The following is a 20,906-nucleotide window of genomic DNA, read 5'->3' as shown; positions in this document are numbered from 1 at the left end:
GTTATCAAGCTAAGTTCTACACACTCAATCCAAGGCGCTCAAAGCCGCAATCAATTGATCCTGCAAGAATGCTCTCAGCTTACGGCGTGAAGACCCTTCCACAAACTCAGCGTCAGAAATCGCCACTCAAGTCGACAGAAAACGACAAACTTCATTGGAGCAATACGTCCATAGGCCCACCAGAGGCAACCAAACTAAAGGAAAGTAGTGGTAGCAGCAGCGAGGGATATCTAACAGCGTCTCTTGAGTTAGGCGATACTGAGAGTGCTACCGGTTTGACTCATGACTCTGCATCAGCTCTCAGAGCCCAATCAATGGATTCACTCTTTAACGGGACTTCATCTCAATCTGTCAATCACAGCCCTCCGGAGGAAGCCATGCCCCTTGTGGTCCCGCCTGAATCAGGCCGTGACATTAAGCCCCCTGCTATCATAAGGAAGATAGAGGAGGACGAGGCCCCACCCATTGTCCCACCTCGTTCCGGTAGCTTACCTAACACCTTGGGACACGAGTACTCTACATTAGAAGAATCTCCACCCACAGTTTTAATTAAAGTGAGCGACGAGGAACTTAGCAAGAAACCTAATGTGCGTGTACCACGCCCACACATGTATGAATCAATTGAGATATTTCCACAAAAGTCTCCCCCGTCATCTCCCGGACTACCGATAAGGCAAGAGACAAGAGGAGATCGACTGGCGGTAAGGGAAGGGAGCACAGAGGGAGAATATGACCACTTGTTCCCGGCAAGAAAGACCCACAAGAGTCCCATACGAAGGAAGAAAGACGCTAATAAAGAGAGTTGTGTTAACGACGATATAGTGGTCCATTCTCCTTTAAGACGTAACGAGTCTCTTCCTCCAATGGTGTTCCATTCTCCAGTAGTGAGGAGGAGAAAGACTGATGATGAAGATGAAGACGAGCAGTCGTTGAGTGATAACACTGAGGATGAAGAGGCTCCTTCTCCTCAACCGCCCATCGTCTTTCGTGTTAAGAAGGACAGTAACTCTTCGGAAGATCCGTTGGCTGATTTCCTCTCCGTTAGGACAAACCTCCGCTGGTCTCAGAACTTGAATCCGATATACGATAACATCAAAGGAATGAAGATATCGCCTGCTGTCGCGTACGAGGCTTCGTCTATTCTCGCAAAACAAGATCAAGCAATACCCGAGGAAGGTGACCACACCCCTCGTCCCAGCGGACAGACAACGAAGGAACGAGAGTCTGTTAGTTCTGATCGTAGGAGCTCGTCTGGTTCTGGAGTTGAGACACTCGTCCTCGTACCTGATGTCCCTCACTGTCTTACTCTCCCTAAACGACGCCCACACAATTACGAAGAAGTGACAATCGGTCCAGCATCGTTTGGTACCGAAGATCGTCCACGTTTTGGCAGCAAGGGTTCTCGTCCTTTATCCGATCACTATCAGTCGCTGAAGGAGGTTTCCCCAGGGATGAGTGACTCCTCTAAGTATGATGACAAATCCTTGACTCTTTCTTCTCCAGTTCGGAGACTCAAGTCGGCCGATACATCTCAGTTCATTAGCCCTCGGCTCAACAAACGTGTCATTACTCGACGGAGTAAAACCGTTAGATCAAATGATGATTTCAACGCTCCACACGGCAGACAGCATGCACAGAAAGTGGCCGATACGATGAAGGTATTATCCCATTCACATTATCTTTTTTTTCAGTGTATCATATAAAGAAAACACAAAAATGTAATATAAAGTACATGTACAACAAATAAAAATATATAATACAAGTATATACAAGAGGGGAGCAGAAAGAGAAGATAAAAAGAAAGATGGAGTTAATGAGACACATAACATTTGACACTGCACATGTACATATACAATGTAGTGAATGTACAATGTACATGCCCATGCTTTTATATAAGGTCCCTTGAGATTTTCTTTTCATTTTTATACAGTGAAAAGGTCACCTTATGTACAAGCAATTCCTGTAATTAAATGTATTTGTATGTAGTGCATGTATAGCAGGCATGATTAATACTATAGGGATTACTATTGCCAATAAAAACTACAATGTGGTTATTGGAATTTGATTACTATTAATAGTGATATTGATGATAAATAATTGAATTGAATTGGTGGGGATTTCCCTCCCTTTACAAACCAAGAGCACTACTTATATGGTCGTTATATTTTTTATTCTATTTAATGAGCAGGACTTCTCCTTCACTAATCGAGAGTACAGAGTTTTCTATGTGAAACTACCCAATGGACAGCTGGTCTCTGAAGTAGTAAGTACAACGTACATCTATGTGTTATGTCGTTTTTGTGGTGTGTTAATTTTTGCTAATTTGGTTCACCTTTAATCATGCCTTTTTAAAAGATATGAAAGTTATTATATAATCATAACTTTCACTAACTATAGGAAGTGCAAATAGAGATGCTAAGTGAAACCAAAGCCTATTAAGCTTCTTTCTTTCTCACATTTTCCTTTTGTGAAGTTTTCTTTATGAATATATATATGGCATTGTTAGCCTACATCCACATATAGAAACCAATATATTTATTTTATTTTGTTTCTGCTAGACAGAAGCATCACAGTACATGTCTGGTTGTTCAATCTTTGTAGGTCAATATAAATCGTCCAGTTTCCATACTTATTAACAAACTAGCAGAACAGCTAGGAGGTGAGATATGCAGCTTCAATATGAACGTGTACAATACATTTATAAAAAAAAGCAAAATCTTCATACATGTATTTCTCTTTACATTACAGTTACTATAGCTTATAGATATTAATGATGAATGGTCAATGTACATGTATGTTTTTAATTAGATTGCATGCATGTTTTTCTTTACTTTAATGTATCTTTATTGCTTTATTTTTTAATAGTTACTAGTTCAGATATTGATGATAAATGGTCAATGTATGTTGAAGGATCTATTCTAACTACAATGAAAGAGGCTGTCCTCGAGGTTAGCAACACTCTCCCTACTCTACCAATCTTTACTGTACATGCACATGTACACACATGTATGTCCTTCTTCTACTGTCTAGTTTGGTGAGGTCCAGCCAGCCAAGGCTCATGTTGACAGATCAGTATCGCTAACACAACTAGTAGACAGCAACTCCCTAGCAGGTATACTGGCATTATCATAACTCACTTGCCAAATTTGTTTAATAATATTCACATGTCGCACATTACTTACACATGTATGGACCTGCTCTGCAAATACAAGTATCTGTATATGAACGTGCCAAATATTTTAGTATTGCTCCATCAGGTATAGCTTGGGACACATTTGCTTGGCCCTTTTAAGGTTTATTCAAGTCATTAGCTGATGGGGTAAAGCATCCAACTGATAGCATTCTTTGCTTAAGATGTGTCATGGCTAGCTTGTTGAGAATGAGAAATTTGTGAGAATTAGCTAATTCGATTAGCAATCATCCCCCACCACACCTAGCACTTAATTGATATAAGAAATTCCTTGATTATGTAAGAAATTTTGATTTGTACAGATCAAGGTGCTGCTCCAATACTACTCAAGAATTCACTGTCATTCAGAATGCAGGGGATCACAACATCAAGAATACTGAGGTTTGCCATGTTATACTTTTACTGTACTGCACTGCCTTATAGTACCTTGTACTTATATTTTGTGGATGACTGAGGTTTAATTACTAATAATACTAATTTAATACTGATGCTTTAATACTGAGGTTTGATTAGTTGACACTGTGTTACCTTATAGTATTATTGATAATGTGTATTTATATTTTGTGGATAAAAAATTTTGAGGATTGTTATATTTAATTCATGTTATTATGATGATGTACATGATATAGGCTTGATGATGGTGATGACTCATTTGCTAATTATTGCTCAGTACCAATCACTAATGAATTCCATAAGGTATTATTATTATTATTATTATTTTTATTATTATTTTTATTATTTTTTGCAGAAATGGTTAGGTGTTGTTCAAGGCAATCAGCCGTGTACATTGGAATCTGCCGTTAAAGTTCGTAACAAAAAATAACAAAACGAGCAATAATAATTATTAATATTAATACAATCTTCATCTTTTCATTTCCTTTCTATAGTTGGCAGCTATACAATATCAGGCTTACTTTCTTGACAGGACAGCTGAGAATTCTGTGGTTGGATTCTGCAGGTATTTATAATTATTACATTATACTAGTGCAGTATGGTGAGGGCCTATTGTGAAGATACAGTGTAGTCAATTTTCACCAAAATTGAGAAGGAGTGAATTCTCCATTTTTATAATGTTATCTGATGCATATACATGTACTTATGTTGTGTAGAAAGTTTGAGCTGATTCTGATCAAAATTAGATTTTTTACGAATTTTTAAAGTTGCTCCAAAATTGGGTAAAAGTCCCTGTACTATAGTACAGGGTCCGAGGCCAAATTTCAGCAAAAATGACAAGGAGAGAATTCTCCATTTTTATAACTTTATTTGATGCATATACATGTACTTATGTTGTGTAGAAAGTTTGAGCTGATTCTAATCAAAATTGGATTTTTTTACGAATTTTTAAAGTTGCTCCAAAATTGGATAAAAGTCCCTGTACTATAGTACAGGGTCCGAGGCCAAATTTTAGCAAAAATGACAAGGAGAGAATTCTCCATTTTTATAACTTTATTTGATGCATATACATGTACTTATGTTGTGTAGAAAGTTTGAGCTGATTCCGATCAAAATTGGATTTTTTTACGAATTTTTAAAGTTGCTCCAAAATTGGATAAAAGTCCCTGTACTATAGTACAGGGTCCGAGGCCAAATTTTAGCAAAAATGACAAGGAGAGAATTCTCCATTTTTATAACTTTATTTGATGCATATACATGTACTTATGTTGTGTAGAAAGTTTGAGCTGATTCCGATCAAAATTAGATTTTTTACGAATTTTTAAAGTTGCTCCAAAATTGGGTAAAAGTCCCTGTACTGTAGTACAGGGTCCGAGGCCAAATTTCGGCAAAAATGACAAGGAGAGAATTCTCCATTTTTATAACTTTATTTGATGCATATACATGTACTTATGTTGTGTAGAAAGTTTGAGCTGATTCCGATCAAAATTAGAATTTTTACAAATTTTTAAAGTTACTCCAAAATCAAGTAAAAGTCCCTGTACTATAGTACAGGGTCCGAGGCCAAATTTTAGCAAAAATGACAAGGACAGAATTCTCCATTTTTATAACTTTATTTGATGCATATACATGTACTTATGTTGTGTAGCAAGTTTGAGCTGAATCCTATCAAAATTGGATTTTTTACGAATTTTTAAAGTTACTCCAAATGATGTTTATTTTTTTATTTTGTAGACCTAATGATTTCCTTCCTGCTGAGTTTGCTGGCGTTAGAGGTATAGAGCAGAAGATGTACAAGGAGCAGGAGAAGATTAAATCAAAGAATCAGGGAGACATTCAGAAATTTTACATCAAATATTGCTGCTCCCTCCCAACCAATGACACCATGTTCTTTCCTGTTAGGGTAAGTTGTGTAGTATTTAGCCATGGTCATTTAAAATGTGCTGATTTTTAAAAATACCCTGTACTATAATACTAGCCTGTGCTTTTTCCCCAAAAAATTGGCTATGAAATTGCTTTCCATTATTTGGGTGACCCTGACTAAAAGGTTCTAAGTTATGGCCATTAAAAGAGATAAATTCATCATCATCATCATCATCATCATTATTATTATTATTAGGAACCAAGACGGAAGCTTTTCCAGAGCACTCGTTTGAAGCCCGTCCTCTTGGGCGTGAACAAGAACGGTATTCTTAGGGTTTGCCCAAAGACAAAGGAAGTCCTTGACAGTTGGGAGTACCAGGTCCTCAAGAACTGGGCCTATTCACGAAGAACCTTCGTTATTGTGAGTTTATTAAAAAAACTTAAGCTATTCTAAACAACACAAGTTGTGTTTATAAGCACTTTATGGAGAGTAATGCACATGAATATACCATACAAGATGATTTATTGGCGGGAGTAATATTTGGCAAATTTGCCTGTGGAAAAAAATTGGCAGATTTTATATTGGCGGTTTTGTACCACGTTCCATTGAGCATGCTCAGATTGAAACAAAATGGCTGATTTTATATTGGCAATTTCTTCATAAAACCGCCAATCGCCAATATAAATTCCTCACCAATAAATCATCTTGTATGGAAGTATCGTGTTCATGTGTTTTAATGTTTTTTAGGCTTTCAATGAGAAGAGTTATGCTGTAGAGTCCAATCAGGCGAGGTGGATCAGTGAACTTGTTGATTTCTTTGTTGAGTCAATAGTACAGTCATCAGTAAGTTTGTTCTATACATACAGTTCTATTCTAAAAAGAAAAAAGGCGGGATCATTGAGATTTGAACCGTTGCCATAGTGTAGTTTTTCTTTACAAAATTTTGTGTTGTGGCCACCAAGTTCTAAAAGATATTCATGGCTGACTTTTGTGATTAAGACCTTAAAATTGTTGATTTTTTTAAAGTATAAAAAAAAGAAAAAAAAGAGGATCGTTGAGGGTTGAACCGTCATCCTATTAGTTTTTTTTACAAAATTCTGCATAGTGGCCACCAAGTTCCAAAAGATACTTACGAATGACTTTTGTCACTAGAAAGTTACAGCCATACAAGCTTTGAAAATTAATTTTTTCCTAAGCAGAATCTCTTATCAACCTACTATTATTGTATTCTTTTTCTTTCTTTCTCTCCTTGTTAGCCTCCTCCTCAGCCTCCCTCATGAAGATGTCTCAAATAATAATTCTTATTAATATTCCAAATAATAGTTATTCATTGAAACACTGTGATTAATATTATTCATTATATACTAAACAACAGCAACACTCATTAATAATAATAATAATAATATTTCTACAATAATTAAACATATTAATAGTTAGTAATCTGTTTGTGTTTTCCTTTCTTTTCTATCTACATAAACAATCTATTGACAGTCTCAAACTTAAACAACAACAACAACAACAATAATAATAATAATAATAATAACTACCCAAGACGGGTACTCCCTTGAATGTGTTTATGCAAAGTAGGCGGAGTCCTAAGTGTGCGTGCTCCACCCACCACTGCTAAAATTTTTATGCTTCTGACGTGAAGAGGTGTCATGGGGTGTGGTCATCATGGGGGGAGGGGCTGGCATCATGTACCCAGCCATGGGAGGGGCTCCCATACCAGCGTAGCTACTGTATCCAGCAGCCACTGCCCCCTTGTTGTCATACTGCTGGTGCTGGTGCTTAGTGTAACTGCTGAAGTCATTAGCAGCACCTGTGGTGGAGGAAACTGGAGAGGAAGGGATAAGGGAAAATAATAGAACACTGCATAGTATAGTGGTGCCTCTACTACATGTATATAAGGATGCTTTGGGGGCACGAAAGCAGAGGTGTCCTTTATGTGGAAGTATAAATAATGGCATGTAGAACTTCTACTAAATAAGGATGCTTTGGGTCAAGAAAGTGTCTCTGTTATACAGAGGTGTCCTTTATGTGGAGGTTATTTTATACGGTAAGGAATGTAATTGGTACACTAGGTGCTGTCTGTTAAATGGAGGTATTAAATAGAACTAAAAATTACCAGAATTATTCTTAGCCATTGATCCAGTGTAGAGGTCGTCCAACAGATACTGTCCCTGTGGCGTTTGCTGATATGTAGTACCAGCTGGATACTGAGAGGCTCCACCTGCTTTATGATTCATCTGAGGAAGAAGAATATCACTTGAATCAAGCCTTCATACTTTAAAGTGTTTTGTAAATGTACTTGGACTTAAGTTACTTTTCAAAGTACTTTCCAGTGATAATTTTTGCATGTTAAAATAAAAATTTGCAATGTGCCATTAAATGTGTCATAAAAATTAATTTGTGCACATTTTTCATATTTTAAAACAAAAGTCCCTACAGACTGACCTGTGCAGAGTATCCAGGCATTCCAAGGTGAGGTGGTGCATAGAGATACATGTAAGGTGGAGCACTGTAGAAATTCTGAAGGGCACCTATGCAACAAATGACACAATTAATGGACCATCACTAGATGAATATGTTCACTGACTTTGCTGCTGTTGAGTGTTGGTAGCTCCAACAGGAGAGGTGAGGTCATACTTGGAATCAGCTCCGAAAGACGTAGCAGAATGATCCCTGGAGAGACCCTGGGAGACTGGGGCCGTGGCTAGGACAGGAGCACTGTCCGAGCTAGGCTGATGCTGCCCATAAAACTACAAAGAGTTTACAACAGAGAATAAATGTATTTTCAGTTTAGAGGTGCTATACTGGCGGTATATTGGTGTAAATAATGACTTATTAGACCAAAATTGAGGGTTTTAAATTTCCCAGATTTGTCCGAAATATATTTTATGGATTTACAATGTAATTTAACTATCTTGTACTGCATATTAAATTGATTTTTGTGAATGTAAGTATTCTAATTAAAGCACTCACCATCATGGGCGGAGTCCCGTAAGGGAAAGGCTGAGTCAGCATATGATGGGGATACACCATACCAGTGGGGGCGGTAGGGTGAGGCATGGGGAGAACATTACCAGTGCTAGCATGGCCTTTACCTAATGGAAATACACATTATGACACAGCAAGTCAAAAAATAAATTAATAATTACAGTGATACATGTTTATTATTTTTAGTATGCTCTTGATTGCTATATAATGAGATATTTTTATTCCGCAAATTCATTCAAAAAAAAAAAAATCTATTTTGTGGCTTTAATTTTTGAGATTTTATATACTTTTAGGCCACGTTTGAACTGCATCTAATCAATTTCCGAGAATTTTATTTTCGCAAATTTAGGAGGGAAAAAAAAAAGTGAAATTTGCAAAAAATGGGCAACAAAATATTCTTGCTATAATTGAACATAATGAAGTTAAAATGACATCAGATAGCTTCATTAAAGATAAAGGTATTATAGGTCACTACCTGTAGCCCCAATGTGAGAGGAGGGTTGCTGCTTGTTGCTCAGTGATGACATCACAGATGAGGTGTTGGAGTGACCGTGATGGGAAGGGGCGGGGTTAGTAACCATGGCAACGGTTGTGTGCTGGGTGGTGAAGAGAGGCTGAGTCTGGGCAACAGATGCAGAGAAGCTATGAGACGCTTCCTAGAAATAAAAGAAATCATTACAACTTTTATTGTACAGTATGGCTCCGAAATCACCTCCAATTTTTATTACATTTTCTGATACATATTGATGTCCTTATGCTATGCAGAAAGTTTGAGCCAATTCTGACTAAAAATTTTCTAGTTACAACCATTTGAAGCAACAAAATCACGTGTGACCTTATACTACTGCAATGACAAAGACAAGCCATGAATGGACATGTACAGTAGATACACAATATAGAGGTGGTTAAGCCAAACTTGAAAGACTATAACATAGGTACTTGTACAGTTGTACACAACAAAAATAATAATTAAAATTATATTAAAAGAGAGAGAGAGAGAGAGAGAGTAGTGTATTCAGTACATACCAGTGATACAGGATTCATGGCAAGTGTATAGCTATTACTGGTTGAAGCGGTCAACAGGTCATCAAGTTTAGCAGGACCTCCCGACATACTAAGAGCAGACTCATGCTGCGGCTGAGTAGGAGGGGGTAACAGTCCACCGGTTGCCATGGGAACGCTAGTGGGTGCCATGGGAACGTTAGTGGGTGCCATGGGAACGGTACTGGTTGCTGTAGGAACGTTACTCGAGTGCTGACTAGGATGAGTTAGTCCAGGAGGTGGATCCAGTTTTGGTGTTTCATTAAAACCAGTCGAGAGACCTCCGGTTGATATGGCAATAACGGCAGTATCATCGGAAAAACTATAAAAGGGGTGTGGTCTAAAAGATAAGCCACACCCAAACTAACCTTGATGTATAGTGAGTGGAAGTAAGTATTGAAGACGTGTCCGAACTGACCACCTGGAATAGGAAAAGCAGTTGTACATTTATAGATGTACATGTGGAAATTATATTAATATAAACTAATTAGTACATCATTTACTATTATTAAATTGCCTTATTGGATTATTTTAATCTGCTCCTTTGATCATACAAGTGGCATTGAATTACATCAGGTACAGCGTACATGATTCATGAATGCAGTACCATTTATAGGAATCAAAACACGCACAACATGCACAAGACCAGTACATGTACACGTGTATATATATATATATATATATATTCCATGAAATAAAAGATCTCTCACTTGCTGCGATGGAGATGGGATCATGTCAGTAAACATTTGGTCACCGCCTCCGGACGAGAGCAGGAGGGACGAAGGAGAAGCAACACTAGCAGTGGTAGCAGTGGGAGTTGGCTCAGGACCAACGAAATCAATACCGAGAGCACCAAGCTACACAAGTACAAGTTACTTGTATATATAAAGACAAAAAGGCACTCACTTCAATTTTGAGAGAGTCAACAGTGTAACTGGGCATCTCGACTGGCTGGGAGGGTATCTGTGGGGTCTTGTATCGTCTGGTTTTACTCAGTGCAGCTGCAACACCACCTCCTCTTTGAGACTGGTCCTCTAACACTGCTGGACTCGACTCTGACCTCCTTTACAAATAAAATAAAGATACACATAATAAATGAATAAAGACTCCATCATTTCTACAATCCTTTACTATACAAGCAAAAATGGTGTTTTTAAGATAATAATTTGTGTGAGGTTCATAAAATAATTTCACAAACGTTCACTGATTATAGTCATCCTTTACTGTATTAAATTGATTTCCACAAAAGTTAACTGTGCAAATCTTCATAAAAAAATCAAGTAAAAATGCAAAAAAAAAAAACACGGTTGAAGCTTTAATTTTGATTAATTCTTATGATTAACATACTTGTTATCATTGAATAGAGCTTCCTCATGAGTATCATTGTTCAATGGAGTGTCCAGTGCCTCGGGGAACACGGACTGTTCCTGGTTCGTTTGGCTGCTAATAGGTACTTCGGGTGGGGGCGGAGTTGGGATTGAATCAACAAGTACCCAATCATCAACCATAAAGGACTCCTCTGGATTTATTGGATCTACAGAAACAATTAAGAGCATATGACACACAAGAACAAATGTAATGCCCTGGACCATGTACTATAGTACTGGGACTTTTTAGAGCAACTTTAAAATTTGTAACAATCTAATTTTTTATTCCAATAAGAAATTTAATTTCCAAATTGACATTCCACAAAATTTATTGTCTATGAAATATAAGTCCCAAAGAGAATTTCATTACAACCGCATCATATAGTACTGGCCATTATTTACACATGATCATAACTCAACAATGATTATTATTATTATTATTATTATGTTTATCAAATTGTTGTTGTTGTATGCCACTAGTGTCAACATAAAAGTGTCAACAAGGTAAGGGTTTGACATACCACGTGTCAATTTAATCATAAAATTCATAAAATAGTGAAGGAGAGTTCACTACTGCACTACACAAACACCATCAAACACATTACACTATTACAATAACAGCACAGACTACACACACTTATATTTACAGAGAACATAATGTACTTGGGAAATATAAATAATATATACATTGCAGTTTAATCCTCTTTTCTAGGGGCAAATGTTTTGTAATTGTATTACTATTTCAAGTACTATCTATCAGCCACTGTTACAAGTTAAAATTACAATGATTTATATACAATGCACACATACACGTACGTGTATAATCACCTGTTATTTTTGTGCTCACGAGTTCTTCACTGCCCCACATCTCCTTGGTCTGTTTAGGTCCTCTCCCCGAGTCACCTTTCTTCGAAAACCCTCCCCCTCCTCCTCTGTGGCGATTCTCGTGAAACCCTTTGTTCTCTCGTCTACTACTGTAGTCCCCACCTTTTCTATAACCTCCTTCCCTCTCTGAGTTCGGTCTTTGATCAAATCTTCTTTTCTGGTCCCACTTTCCGCCATCTCTCTCCATCTTTCCTTCATGCCATCGACTGCTGCTGTCTTCTCTCCTGTTCTCCCATTTATTGGACTCATCTCCGTTCCTCCTTTTCCCTCCGTCAAAGTCCCTCTCTCTCCTCCTGTATCTTCCCTCTTCTCTGTTCCCATCCCATTTCGAGCTCTCCCATTTTCCTCTCTCTTTATCCTGATCCCCCTCTCTCCTCCGATAGCGTCCTTCCTTCTCCTCTCCATCTCGCTTGTTGTTCTCTCGTCTTCCGTCGTTTCTTCTACGTCCTTCATCGTCCCCACGTCTCCTACTGCTCTCCCATTTTCCTTCTCTCTCGTGGTCCCGCCTGTTGCCACTCTCCCTCTCTCTCTCATCTGTCTCCTTTCTCCCATTTCGTTGCTTTCCGCTGTCTTCAGTTCCTTCAGATTTTCCTTCTTTGAAACCTTTTCGTTGTGAGCTGGGCTTTTCCTTAGAGTCAACTGTCACAGACCCACCATAGCTTTCTCTTGTATGCTTTGCAGCTGCAGAAAAAAATAAACATAATGGTTAAATTATTACTACTACTGCCACTACATGTACATCTAGCATAGCCATAATCATCATGATATGAAAAATAAAGATAATAGAAATGGTTTTTGGGGAACTGTTTGACAAGCCCCTAAAGGCAGGCATACAAAAACACAAAAAACCACACTAATGTGATACAATCTATCACATAAATTATAATTATCTACATGTACAGTACAATAACGATACAAATTCTGACATTAATTTTACTAAAGCTTCATTTACAGTAATTAAGCCACAATTGAGTGAGCAATTTGACCCTTTGAAACTGCAAATGCTTTGAAGCTGATGCAATACTGGCTACTTCAATCCTGCAGTACATTCCTGGTACTGTTGGTACTGTTATGCATAGTAATGTTATAAAACACTAGTTCTACAAGTATACAATTACTATTCTAAAGGAAAACATTCCTTTACCACTGCTGTATGTAGCACAAGCAGTGAACTTACCTCCAGTTTTAGGATCTGGAAAACCTTTCCTTCCTTTCGGTTCTGTCGACTCTGTCTCAGGTAGTTTCTTGTTCTTCTTCTTGCTGCTCATGGTGGTCCATTCATCCTATATGGGTTTAATACATGTCATCATCATTATGACAGAATAATGTAGCAAAAATCTATGTGTATGTACATGTACATGTATTTAATTCTGTACTTTAATACTCAATTAATGTATAGTAAAAAAATTGCAGCCAAAAAAGATTCGGATTATACAAAATGAAAGATTGTGCAACTTAGCCAAAGAGTTTTATTTTTTTCTAGATTTTACATGAAATTTCTTGATCTAAAAACCCTAAAATAAAGTCTTTACTTTTTTATCAGAAAAAGGCAAAGTCTACAGTTATGCTAGTTTTAACAAGTAAGAATTAATGGATTTAAATGCCTCCTTATCACCCAAGCTGTATTCTTATTACACTATTTTTATATTGAATTTCAAAAAGGGAGTGCCAGGAGTGACTTTGGACAGATATACCCACTACACTCCCAATAGTTTCAATATAAAGAAAAACCTAATTATCATTTATTTCAAAATATACTCCACACTATCAAATGATGTCACTTAGTTTCCGAGCCAACACTTTTCAATTATAAATAAAATAAAAATAATTAAACATAAAATTGTAACCCCCCCCCCCACTTATACTAATATCAACATGCATGTAAGCACATTAATATTATACAACCACATCAACTAGATACTACACGTGTACGTGTATCTCACATGCGTATTGCTAGAACTGTCCAGCAAAGCTTCGATAGACTTCTCTACATCGTAGTCATTGTCATGAAGAGCGACCATGATCATCTCCTCTGGTAATCTTACGACTGCCAATATCTGACCAATGAGCTCTGTTATATTAGACGGGGTGCTGTCCCCTAGCATATTAGCGAGCGTTACCTGTTCCGCTGAAGGTGGCTATTAGGGAATGAGGAGTATAAAGCATAAGTGAGAAGGTGAACTTACTTTGAACTTTTGGTCATAAGAGACAGCAGGTGTTACATTGGAGGGTGTGGATGGTTGTTTCTCCCTCCTGGACTGTTGCTGCTGACCGGCTGAGCGACGGGAGTCACTGCGGCGAGTCTCGCCGTTATTACGGGCGCTCATCCCCAGTACCATTAACAACTGGAGAGAAAGAGAATGAGAAGTGATGGTGGTGGGTTTTTTTTAAAGTCAAATGAAGGGCCTCCTACCTTATTATCTTTTTGTCAATTAAAAAGACGAGCGGCTGTGTCTTTCTAATACTAAAAGGGTAGGAAAGAGTATTGAGACCTCTAGAATAAATAAAACAATAAACGAGGAGCCGGTAGATACACACAAGAACAAGAAGTGGTAGTTGCCTCCACGTTTAAGGATCACGTGATCTGTTAACCACGCCTACACTCTAATTAAATTTTAAAGTTTATAACTAGCCCCGCCTTTCTAATCCTTGCTCCATTTCTACTGGCACCGTACATTGAGTCATTGAGTACAGAAAAATGCAGCTTGCCAAAGATCACCATGACCATTCCCAGCCCCGCCGTACCTCCTCCTCGTTCCATTCTTATAGCAGTGTCTCTCCTACGCAGCCTGCATTAGGTAGTCTGAGACACCTGCAGAAAGGAACTCTCTACAACTGTGCGACAGGGAAAACTGTTTTGAGTAAGCTAACATGAATAGTCTCGTGTGACTAGCACTTATTCTAATTTCTAGCCTCTTCAAAACAAATACTTAGCACTTCTTTGACAGGCTCTTGGAAAGATAATCAGATCCTAATTATTAAATCAGAAACCCCGTACGTTGCTCAGGTAAGGAGAGAGAGACGGCAATGAATGCCCTCAATCAAATATTATTGTTACTACACAGTTGGAAATTGGTCTGCATGAAAGCAAAGTAACAAGGATCAGTGGTGAAGTATTTGTAGACACTACACCTTTATACTCCAGTACAGTCCAGATCAGTAGCGGTTAGTATTAGCCCTTGCTATTGACAATGATCACTATTTCACTCTCATAACAGGGCAAGTGCTGACACTAGGTGATTTAAAAAATCAGTTTGAATTTCATCTGAGGTACAGCAATAAGTATAATATATACTGCCTACACGTAACATAAGGGCATTGAGAAACAGCATAGGTCTGTTGTATTAGCTCTACTTTCAATGACTATCAGAACCATTCTGCTCTAAATTGTAGCATTACTTCTTTATTATTATCATCACACTTCTAGTACAAAGACTAGAAAGCTACCAAGAAGCCCGATTTTTGGTCTCAAACTCAACGTAAATATTTTAGTTATTTTTCGTATTTATAATTACTAAGCCCCAACAATAGACGATGGACTCTCCACGAAAGAAACCTCTCCTTCCTCCAGTTGATCGTCCTCTTTCCTCTTCGCTCTCTGAGTCATGTCTCTCTACTGCTAGCCACCAAATGAATGGCTCGTTACAGCAAACGCTTAGAAGAGTCTCACGTGAAGTGATGCTACGTAAAAAGGGCGAGAAGGATCCAAAACAACCTCTTCCCCCGGTAAGATAGTAAATATTACGAGTATGGTGACTAATTTAGTTTCTTTATAGGCATATGAACAAGTAGGGAATAGCATTGGCTACCAGTTATTGCTACAGTCTCATCCAAATGTGTCAGAGAAGCTCATTAACAGCATGTACCCACTGCTGAAGGTAATATCATCAGAGAGAGTGCAATGCTGTCATGTAAACAAACATCTCTTTTATTACATGATGACAGGAATTGAATATTATAATGTGAATTCCCCTCTTAAAACCTTTTTCCTTCTTTCTGACTTCTCTCACCCTCCTCTCTCTCTCTCTCCCATCTCCTTTCTCTTCTTTCTTGTTCTATAGGAGCTTCATTCCAGTAGTGAGTGGCTATTCTCTGATTATCTTGACGCATACAACGAGAGTCTTAAGACTAAAGCCACTCCACAATGTCTCCATCCGTCTGATTTACCTACTGTCAAGTTCCTTGTTGATCTCTCTGTACATGTATCCTCCCTACCAGTGAGTGACAAACACATTAATTGGTTACATAGGACTCTGTTGATGTCACTATATGTTTATACTGTGGGGCTGTTAATGAGGCAACAATTGGATTGATCATGCACACACACATAGACAATATATAATAAGATATGTCAGAAATGTACACGTGCATGTCAGTATGCATGTACATGTAGTCTAATTTGTTAATGTACATACCAATAGTTTATCTTGTAACTGATCATAGACTTGTGTGATTGACTCCCGTTGATTATTAATTATGCATGTGCATGTACCACTCAAAGAAGTATGTACACATGCACCTTTCAATTTTATACTATTTCTTTATATTTCTCTCTACTCTAGCCTGATTCCCAGCAGAAGTTCCTAAAACCAGATCCAGCTCTTTGGATGCAGCTACTGGTCATTTTTAGTGCTGCAGAACAGAACAGACAAGCTATGGTTGATCATCGCTGCCCGTCAAAAATTGTTGGTTGCATGAACCTCACATCAATGGCTGACAACAAAGAGCTCCAATCCTATAGTTGGGAGATATTGTCAAACATACTATCTGTTCCTACTCCTCCAGACAAGAAAGTAAGTATGCATGACCATAGCTGAGCATACACATGTAGGCCAAGCCGTAAATAGAGTAATTCATTAAATAGAATTTGATTTTTTAATCATCCTTGTCAAGAGGCAATTACAAAAATGATAAAATAATTAATTAAGAAGAATGTAATTACATTTAGGTCATCATCATGTTGTTGTGTAACATTATTCCTTTAATCTAGCCGCCACTTCACTTACAAGCATTGACTTTACTGATGAGTCACATTAAGAGACAGTTTGATCAATATTCGCACCGTAACGATCTGATCAAGACCATCTTATCGTTTGTATCCAATTTGTGTGCTACTGTTAGAACTTGTGCTACTACTAGTACTTGTGATCCTGACCACCCTTTGCCTTATTCACAAAGTAAGTGTTAATTTAAGTTATATTTACACAGTATTATTATTATTATTATTATTACTACTACTATTATTATTAATATTATTATTATTATTATTATTGCTATGGGGCTTTTTCCTTGGATGGGAAAGCAATGTTTGCTATTCATTTGTATAGAATGTTTAGAAAATGCTTATAAGTAATACAGAAGATGTATTAATGTTTTCTTTGTGCTCTTATTGCTAGGCTATGCTAGAGATGTGTTCAAGCTCATAGAAGAGAGTGAGTTAAAACAAACTATACTGGATCTCCCAGAATTCCTTCAAACAGACGAACTCGGTGCTCTCATTACAAACATACTAATATCAATGGCACCACTGTAAGTTTGTGGGATCATGTGACAATGATAAAGGAATACATTACCAATGTTCACCTCTGTCATTGATCCAAGGCTAAGAGCAGGCAAAATATTTTTATACTCTACATAATTATTTTAGTTCTTATTATAATTGTGGTTTATGTTTGTAGACCTGCACCTCCTCGTAAAGTGCCTCCACCTAAACCGAAGCGAAGTCGCTGTCATACTCAAATTATTTTTGATCCTCCGAATGATTTGGCACTATTGGTAATTCAATTGTAAATTATCTCCACTCTATTCTTCTTGTTTTTACTTTTTACTTGTTAAAGTATACTCCTTTTTCTTCTTCCTCCACAGGGTAAGTTGGGAGCTAAGCCTTCAGGAAAGACAACTCATCGTAAACTTCCAGAGATACCACTAGCAGTCACTTATAGCAAATCAACTGAAAACCTTTACGAGAGGGTTGATGGACAAGGAAGTACCAAGCGTCAATCTGGTAAAACCTCTCATTCACCGACATCTTCCAATTCAGTTTATGTCAAGTCCAGTCGGAGTCAAAGTATACCTGGGATATTAGTGACACAGGACTCATTCCTCCATCAAAGCAGCAGTGGCTCACCATCACTAGAGAAGCCTAATAAAGCTATTGACAGTGAGAAGCCAATGGTTAGTAATGGCTTGCCAAAAGATAAACCAAAATTGGACTGGGATGTGGAGAGATCCTTACCAGCTCAATTATCACCTTCTTCTAATGGCAGTCATTCTAGCAACAGGACGAGTCTTGAGCAATCCTTACCAGCACGCTATTTGAAGCTATATTCACCTTTAAGGGAATCAATGTATAAGCGCTCATCAGCAATGGAGCTGATAATGCCTAGCCATTTAATGTCTAGGTCACCTACTGAGGAAATACTTACGGCATCAGTGTCTGCAAGGCAAGCTTTTGATCCTGAGAAACCAATTACTGATTCAATGGTAAATGGTACACCCAATGAAAATCCAACATTGAGCTCAGCACGTTCTGTGCCCTCTCATTTGGACACCATCTCTTTGGAAGGCAATGAAGAGGATGAAGAGCAATCTCTCCCAGTCCACTATACTCTGCCACATAAAAAATCTAATTTATCCGATTCAAATCTTTTAGCATCAAAGCCATCACCTCCTAGAGTGGAAAGTCGTGCCTCTCCCAGTGTCACTGATCATTACTCATTGATTTCTGATTCTGATTCTGAGAATTCATCGATCAGTAGTATACATGATGAAAGATCGCGTCGTCTTTCCAGCCCAAGGCCTTTATCACATCATAGCAGATTATCCCCAACCAATGAAAGGAGCTCTTACCTTAAGGCGGTCACCTCATCGCAGCAAATTTCACCCAAATTGAAATCCAAAGAGGTTGAGAATGAGACTGAAACATTATCTCAGTCTGATAGAAAGAAAGTAAGGAAATCTGTATTCTAATATCTAATTCTATCCTTTGATGTTGTAGCTATTAGATGACATTATTGCCTTGTGGAAGAGAGGGAAGGCAATGCAAGCTGCTTCCAAATGCACGCTTGCCTGCTTCTTTACTGGTTCAAGTAATAATGTCCAGTTGTTCATGGATTGTTTGTCAAAATTTTGTGATGACTTGTAAGTACACGTGCTGGTATAGTAATTTGTTCTTATATATGGGTATGCTCATTAATAATGATTATGGTTTGTTTTTAGTAAGCATTGTACGATTGGTGTGTGTATCATACTCTTACCATTTGTAAGACAAGTAGTAGTAACTGAGACTGATATCAAGTGAGTTTCTTTCAACCAGTCTGTGTTTGATATTTTACGTGTGTAGGCATATAAAGATAATTTTCAACACTCTGTCTCTTATTACTGAGAATTTTTCATCAAATATAACCAATAGTGAGTATATTATGATCCCATGCTTTTCTTTCTCTGTGATTATGCATAATTCCCATATTTAAACTTTTGTTTCTATTTTTTTCTTTCTAGTAAAGAAAAAGGCGTCTCATACAAGTGATGTAGAGCAAAAGCAGGCTTGCTATCACGAGCTCCATCTTGTATTCTTCTCATTATCAAAAATAGCGATAACTGATGTTGTTCTATCAACTCTTGTGGACAAAATCAAAAATTTATTAAAACCATTTGCCAATCCTCTCTCTTCATTGTGATCATGTTAATCTATTCATGCAATACATAATAATTTTTATTCATGATATCTGTCTGTATAGACTTTTATATTGCAACATTAACGTGATACTATAAAAAGGCTGAGAGAAAGCTAAGAAAGCACAGTCTACTCTGCTGTGGTGAAAATGAAGTCTTTCTTGTTCCTAGTAGCACTAATGATGTGTGCTATAGCCACTGCTATGGCTCCAATTGTAATGGAGAAGAAACCAAACCACTTCAGTTAGTAGCAGCATATAAGCTGGGTTATCCTTCATTTCTTCTCTCTAAACAGAGCAGTATAAAGTAATGTCTCATGGTGATCTAACTGATCAAAATAAGGACAGGAAGGCTTCCATTGGTTCAGGTTGGTGGACACTTGGAGAGAAAAAGCAGCCAAAAGACACGAAAGGAGAACCTGAAGACAATGAGCCTGGTGATGTACCAGATGTCTGGCGCCCAAAACCAATTGTAAAAAGGAAAATATACAGTAAGACTCTACCATTTTCATTATTGTATATGCATCAATGCTTATAGATGAATGTTATCATCCAGTCTCTAATCAACGTATACATCATGGATCATATTCTTATCACAAAGAATCCTGCCTCATGTGCATGTGTCCGTTTGGTCGTATGAAATGCGAGTATGCCTGTTGATGTCCAATTGAGTTGCTCCATGCAGTGAAACCTTCGCTATATTCAACACCACCATTATACTACATAGTATAGCTACTCCATAATAGTACATTTTATCAACTATTGTTCTTTTTATGTAATTCTTAATTGGCTTTGAGAGCCTATTGAGAGAAATGAATGCAACCAGATGCAGTACATTCTACAAAGATCTGAACACAGGTGTCTGTGGCTAGGCTAGCTCGCCCACGCATAATCATCACATGATGGGCGTGGCTAATAATGTGCTATGAATCTAATTACAGGTTGACTGACAAAAGTTTAGTAATGGACTGGGGATTTGTGAAGGGTTACGTTAGGAGCTGGCTTGATTGGGCGGTTGAATATGTAAGAGATGACCCATACGACTTTATCTCCAGATGTAAGTTCAGCTAGCCTGCAATATATAAGATAATATTTGTTTTAAAGCTTGAATTTATCATATTTTTTCATAAAATCTTCCCTTGTTCCTCCCTTTCTTCCTCTTGTGTAGTATTTATGATGTTGCTCCCAATGTTTATAATCAGTGGTTTATTATCTTGTTATTTAATTCGTGAGATAGATAGAGAAAATAAAAGGAAAGAAAAACAAGGTATAATAAGTTTATTTAGCCAAGGGGCATAATTTGTATGGGGGGGGGGGGGATACAGCTGAATCATGAATCCCACTTAGTAAGGTAGCATTGCTAATAGACTTTGGCCTGATTTTGGAGCAACTTTAAAAATTTGTAAAAAGACCAATAATTGAGGAATCAACTCAAACTTTCTACGCAACATAAGAACATGTATGTGTATCAGATAGAACTATAAAATTGAGAATTC

General features: G+C 37.6%; 4 protein-coding genes and 1 long non-coding RNA gene across 5 annotated transcripts; 4 read left to right on the top strand and 1 right to left on the bottom strand.

Moving 5' to 3' along the window:
• The first annotated feature begins 6 nt into the window (after positions 1 to 6).
• On the top strand, positions 7 to 6,945 carry LOC100639725 (uncharacterized). Its single transcript, XM_003384914.3, has 13 exons — positions 7 to 1,658; positions 2,189 to 2,263; positions 2,602 to 2,659; positions 2,866 to 2,948; positions 3,031 to 3,112; positions 3,493 to 3,571; positions 3,820 to 3,886; positions 3,939 to 3,995; positions 4,078 to 4,148; positions 5,318 to 5,486; positions 5,703 to 5,867; positions 6,195 to 6,290; positions 6,704 to 6,945. The coding sequence occupies exons 1-13, from the start codon at positions 69 to 71 to the stop codon at positions 6,725 to 6,727; spliced, it is 2,616 nt and encodes an 871-aa protein (XP_003384962.3). The 5' UTR covers positions 7 to 68; the 3' UTR covers positions 6,728 to 6,945.
• LOC100634267 (zinc finger CCCH domain-containing protein 13-like) lies at positions 6,752 to 14,316 on the bottom strand. Its single transcript, XM_011404319.2, has 16 exons — positions 14,151 to 14,316; positions 13,924 to 14,082; positions 13,681 to 13,875; positions 12,915 to 13,020; positions 11,681 to 12,418; positions 10,833 to 11,019; positions 10,392 to 10,548; positions 10,196 to 10,342; positions 9,854 to 9,906; positions 9,471 to 9,807; positions 8,920 to 9,100; positions 8,430 to 8,551; positions 8,044 to 8,206; positions 7,902 to 7,987; positions 7,573 to 7,693; positions 6,752 to 7,281 (listed from the first exon to the last, which is right to left on the bottom strand). Exons 2-16 carry the CDS (start codon positions 14,074 to 14,076, stop codon positions 7,043 to 7,045), a joined length of 2,985 nt encoding a protein of 994 aa, XP_011402621.2. The 5' UTR covers positions 14,077 to 14,082; positions 14,151 to 14,316; the 3' UTR covers positions 6,752 to 7,042.
• An 83-nt stretch (positions 14,317 to 14,399) lies between these two features.
• LOC109580716 (uncharacterized) lies at positions 14,400 to 19,493 on the top strand. The gene is made up of 17 exons (XM_019994198.1): positions 14,400 to 14,598; positions 14,650 to 14,744; positions 14,803 to 14,902; positions 14,956 to 15,007; positions 15,165 to 15,216; positions 15,269 to 15,463; positions 15,514 to 15,615; positions 15,799 to 15,954; positions 16,300 to 16,530; positions 16,728 to 16,914; positions 17,134 to 17,266; positions 17,416 to 17,512; positions 17,603 to 18,685; positions 18,735 to 18,877; positions 18,956 to 19,033; positions 19,080 to 19,147; positions 19,238 to 19,493. The coding sequence occupies exons 1-17, from the start codon at positions 14,436 to 14,438 to the stop codon at positions 19,414 to 19,416; spliced, it is 3,114 nt and encodes a 1,037-aa protein (XP_019849757.1). The 5' UTR covers positions 14,400 to 14,435; the 3' UTR covers positions 19,417 to 19,493.
• A 43-nt stretch (positions 19,494 to 19,536) lies between these two features.
• Positions 19,537 to 20,227, top strand: LOC109580717 (uncharacterized). The gene is made up of 3 exons (XM_019994199.1): positions 19,537 to 19,654; positions 19,707 to 19,901; positions 19,949 to 20,227. Exons 1-3 carry the CDS (start codon positions 19,561 to 19,563, stop codon positions 20,068 to 20,070), a joined length of 411 nt encoding a protein of 136 aa, XP_019849758.1. The 5' UTR covers positions 19,537 to 19,560; the 3' UTR covers positions 20,071 to 20,227.
• Positions 20,228 to 20,320: 93 nt separating this feature from the next.
• LOC105312001 (uncharacterized) lies at positions 20,321 to 20,677 on the top strand. The gene is made up of 2 exons (XR_898138.2): positions 20,321 to 20,467; positions 20,579 to 20,677. It is a non-coding gene; the product is annotated as an uncharacterized LOC105312001 (long non-coding RNA).
• Positions 20,678 to 20,906: the final 229 nt, after the last annotated feature.

Source organism: Amphimedon queenslandica, unplaced genomic scaffold (assembly GCF_000090795.2).
Source record: "Amphimedon queenslandica unplaced genomic scaffold, v1.1 AMPQUscaffold_13481, whole genome shotgun sequence".
Classification (NCBI taxonomy): Eukaryota; Metazoa; Porifera; class Demospongiae; order Haplosclerida; family Niphatidae; genus Amphimedon; species Amphimedon queenslandica.
This window is presented reverse-complemented; position numbering and strand designations above follow the sequence as displayed.